General features: G+C 39.3%; 1 protein-coding gene across 1 annotated transcript; it reads right to left on the minus strand.

Moving 5' to 3' along the window:
* Positions 1 to 1176: 1176 nt before the first annotated feature.
* LOC117635099 (protein RADIALIS-like 4) lies at positions 1177 to 2560 on the minus strand. Its single transcript, XM_034369440.1, has 2 exons — positions 2144 to 2560; positions 1177 to 1378 (listed from the first exon to the last, which is right to left on the minus strand). The coding sequence occupies exon 1, from the start codon at positions 2420 to 2422 to the stop codon at positions 2177 to 2179; it is 246 nt and encodes an 81-aa protein (XP_034225331.1). The 5' UTR covers positions 2423 to 2560; the 3' UTR covers positions 1177 to 1378; positions 2144 to 2176.
* Between the last annotated feature and the right edge of the window lie 523 nt (positions 2561 to 3083).

Below are 3083 nucleotides of genomic sequence, written 5' to 3' on the forward strand. Positions count from 1 at the left end.
GGAGGGAGGGCTTGCGTGGAGAATAAAACAATTAACCAACTGGGACCCCACTGTAGATTGTTTGGATACACTTGGTCCATTATCCTGACCCGGTTTATGGTATCTCTCTCAACAAGGTTACAAAGTGGACTGGGAATTTGGGGTTGACCCAAAATGATTTACAAAAGAGGCTGACCCAAATGATTTACAAAATAGGCCCAACTAGGGGATATGGTGAGGGAGTTATTCTATAGTGCAGGCTTCATCTAAGGCTATTAAATGAGATCCTATCTCGTAACTGTTGAATCAAATTAGTTAGCTGTTTGATCAAATTATTTAGTTTAATTCAATGATTAAAAAATAGGGCATCATCTACTAAGGGCCTTAAGGCTCTCACTATAGAATTCGACTAGGGTGGGTGGAGCGGATGTATTGAATGGTTTAATTTAATTGTTCAATAATAGTTCCGCAATTGATTTGATGGCTATTAAAGACCCGTGAGGCAACAAAGTTTGTGGCATGCAGGTTACATCCAACATAATGTAACACAAACCGTTAATACGATACGAACTATGTATAGCTCTAGCTGCCGAAAATATTGATCATTTATCTCACAAGTCAGAATTTGAATTCCCTCACTCCATTTGACTTCTCCTTTAACTACATTAAAATTAGTACTCAAGTTAGAGGTTATAATATAAAATTTAGATTCCCCTCGTGGCCGTCTTTCTTGGTTGAATACTTTAGTCCAGAATCTGTCAGGTCAGCCATCAAGTTCTCCACAACCTTTTTGACTTTTTAGATTCCATCAAGCTCCCCCATAGATATCATTATCATTTAATTATCATTCATGATTATGTTGATGTTGATTAAGTCAATAATCGCATCCATTTAGATCACTTTGCATGCTCTGATTGCCGTATAGCTCAAGTTTTCTCTACCATTCCAGGAGAACATCTTCATTTTTCTAGCCTACATTGTAATTCTGCTGTGCTGTTTGTAGTGCAAATCTCATCCCCAAGGATGGAGAATTCAAGCTGGACAACAATAGGGAAGGGATAAGATTGGGAAAGGGACAAGGCCGCCCCATTTGACCCCTGCATCTATGGATTAACAGAAAGGAAAGAAATATGAGCAAACGTCATAATCATACTAGTACTGAAAATTTCATACACAAATACATGGTGATTGGTACACTGAAAAGCCATAACAATGGTTCACTTAGTTGCATAAAACCCAAACTGCTTCATTTACATACATATCTGCATCTGCTACTTTTCACAAGTTTGCATCTTCAACTTCTTTGAAACGTTAGATATCATATACTTGAAGACCTTACAAGGTGGAATTTTTTATAGAGGAACGTAAGTCTGCGTCTGCAGAAAGACTTTAAACCAGCCTGCAAAAATGTGAAGAATTCCAAAAGTTAAATCCAAGCGTAGGCAAAAGCCAAAAGGTTCATATGGGTTGCAAAGAAAGGATAAAATATTGAGTTGGGTATGCTAGAGAAATCAGGCCAATGTATTAGGTCCATAGGAGCACTGGCATATGTTATCCAAAAGGAGGTAGGATTAGATCACATGTGGACTTTCTTTGGCCTAGAGACAGGATAAGAAGTTGAACTAGTGTGGTCAGCTATTTCCTTTTTGCATTAAATACATTGTATAATGATAAGTAGTTAGGTGAGGGAGTAGGATTTTAGCCTATTGATCAGTTGCAGAAACTGATGGACCACACTGAGAACAAGCACTTCAGAAGTACTTCTCAATTTCACTTTCCTGGACTTTTCTATTGTCCCCACCGAATTAAAAAAAAAAAACGAAAGAAAAAAAGGAAGCTCTAAGGGGGACTAGGAAATGGAGATAGTAGATACATAACTCAACCAGCTGTTCCCATGGATACATGAACTTAAGTGTGGACAGATACAACTGCCCATATCAGAAATGGTGTTGCCCATCTTGTTCATGTTAACCGGGAACAACCAGCATTCTGTCGTTAAGTTCATAAGTCATATTGCAACATATCCTTTGAATACAAACCAGCTTAACCAGTCCGGTCCAATACAGGGTACCAGAAATGGTCATTTGTTTATGGATTGCAAAGCAAAATGTTAAAAGAGAAAAGGAAGAAGAAGAAAAACAGTAGAGAGGAACTAGTTAAGTACCGCTGCCATTCAAAGTTCAAACTATTGGCCTTATTAGTCGCCCCGGTAACGAGGAAATGGGACTCTGCCGGCCTCAATGTGATTGACATCCTCAAGGAGGACCTCATAGTGCTGCTTCACCTCCTCAGCAGATTTCCCACCCACAGCTCTGGCAACCTTCTGCCAGCGGTCCGGGGTATCCTTGTCATACAAAGCCAGGGCCTTTTCGAACTGCTTGTTTTGCTTAGGAGTCCACGAGGAGTTAGAGTTTCTTGAAGAACTGAGTGAGTTGGATGCCATGAAAGCACTTCTACAGATAATCTAAAAGCACTTGTTAAGAAGAGGTACTAGACTGAACCCAAAAGGAAGGGAAAGAAGGGAAAAGAATGGTTGTTTTTTTTCCTTCTAAGTCAAGGAAGATTGGTTACTTGAAGACTGAAGTCAAGGAATGGCTTGAGAAAATAGATAACCAAGTGAGCTCCTTATAAGCAGGAGGAGAAGCCTTAAAAGGGGTGGTGGGGTTAAGCCAGTTGGCCGAATATATCTTCCAAAAGGGCAGAATATGAAGTGACCCGTTCCCTTAAGAGCCACAAGATAAAGCAGGACAAGGAACATCAATTGCTAGAGGAGAATCAGTATGAAAGGGCTGGCCCTTTTATTTTATTTTATTTTCACTGGAACTATATTCCTTTGATCTAATGACCAACAAGTTGGTCCTCCTTTATTAGTTACTGGTCAGTTCTTGTCATTAGCTAGCCGACTGAAGCAGACTCATTTGAAATACTGGTAATTGCAGCAACTGAAAACACATAATGTATCAGTACTTGCTTGGCTGCTGTAGACAGATATTTATTTTCCATTTTTCTTTAGTTTATATTGCTTTTGTTTGGCAAGATGGTTCTTTTTTTCTTTGTCTGGTTTGATCCATATAGTTATCCAGCACTGACAGGCAAATGGGTTC

The sequence above is a fragment of the Prunus dulcis genome, chromosome 7 (genome assembly GCF_902201215.1).
Source record: "Prunus dulcis chromosome 7, ALMONDv2, whole genome shotgun sequence".
NCBI classification, from domain to species: Eukaryota; Viridiplantae; Streptophyta; class Magnoliopsida; order Rosales; family Rosaceae; genus Prunus; species Prunus dulcis.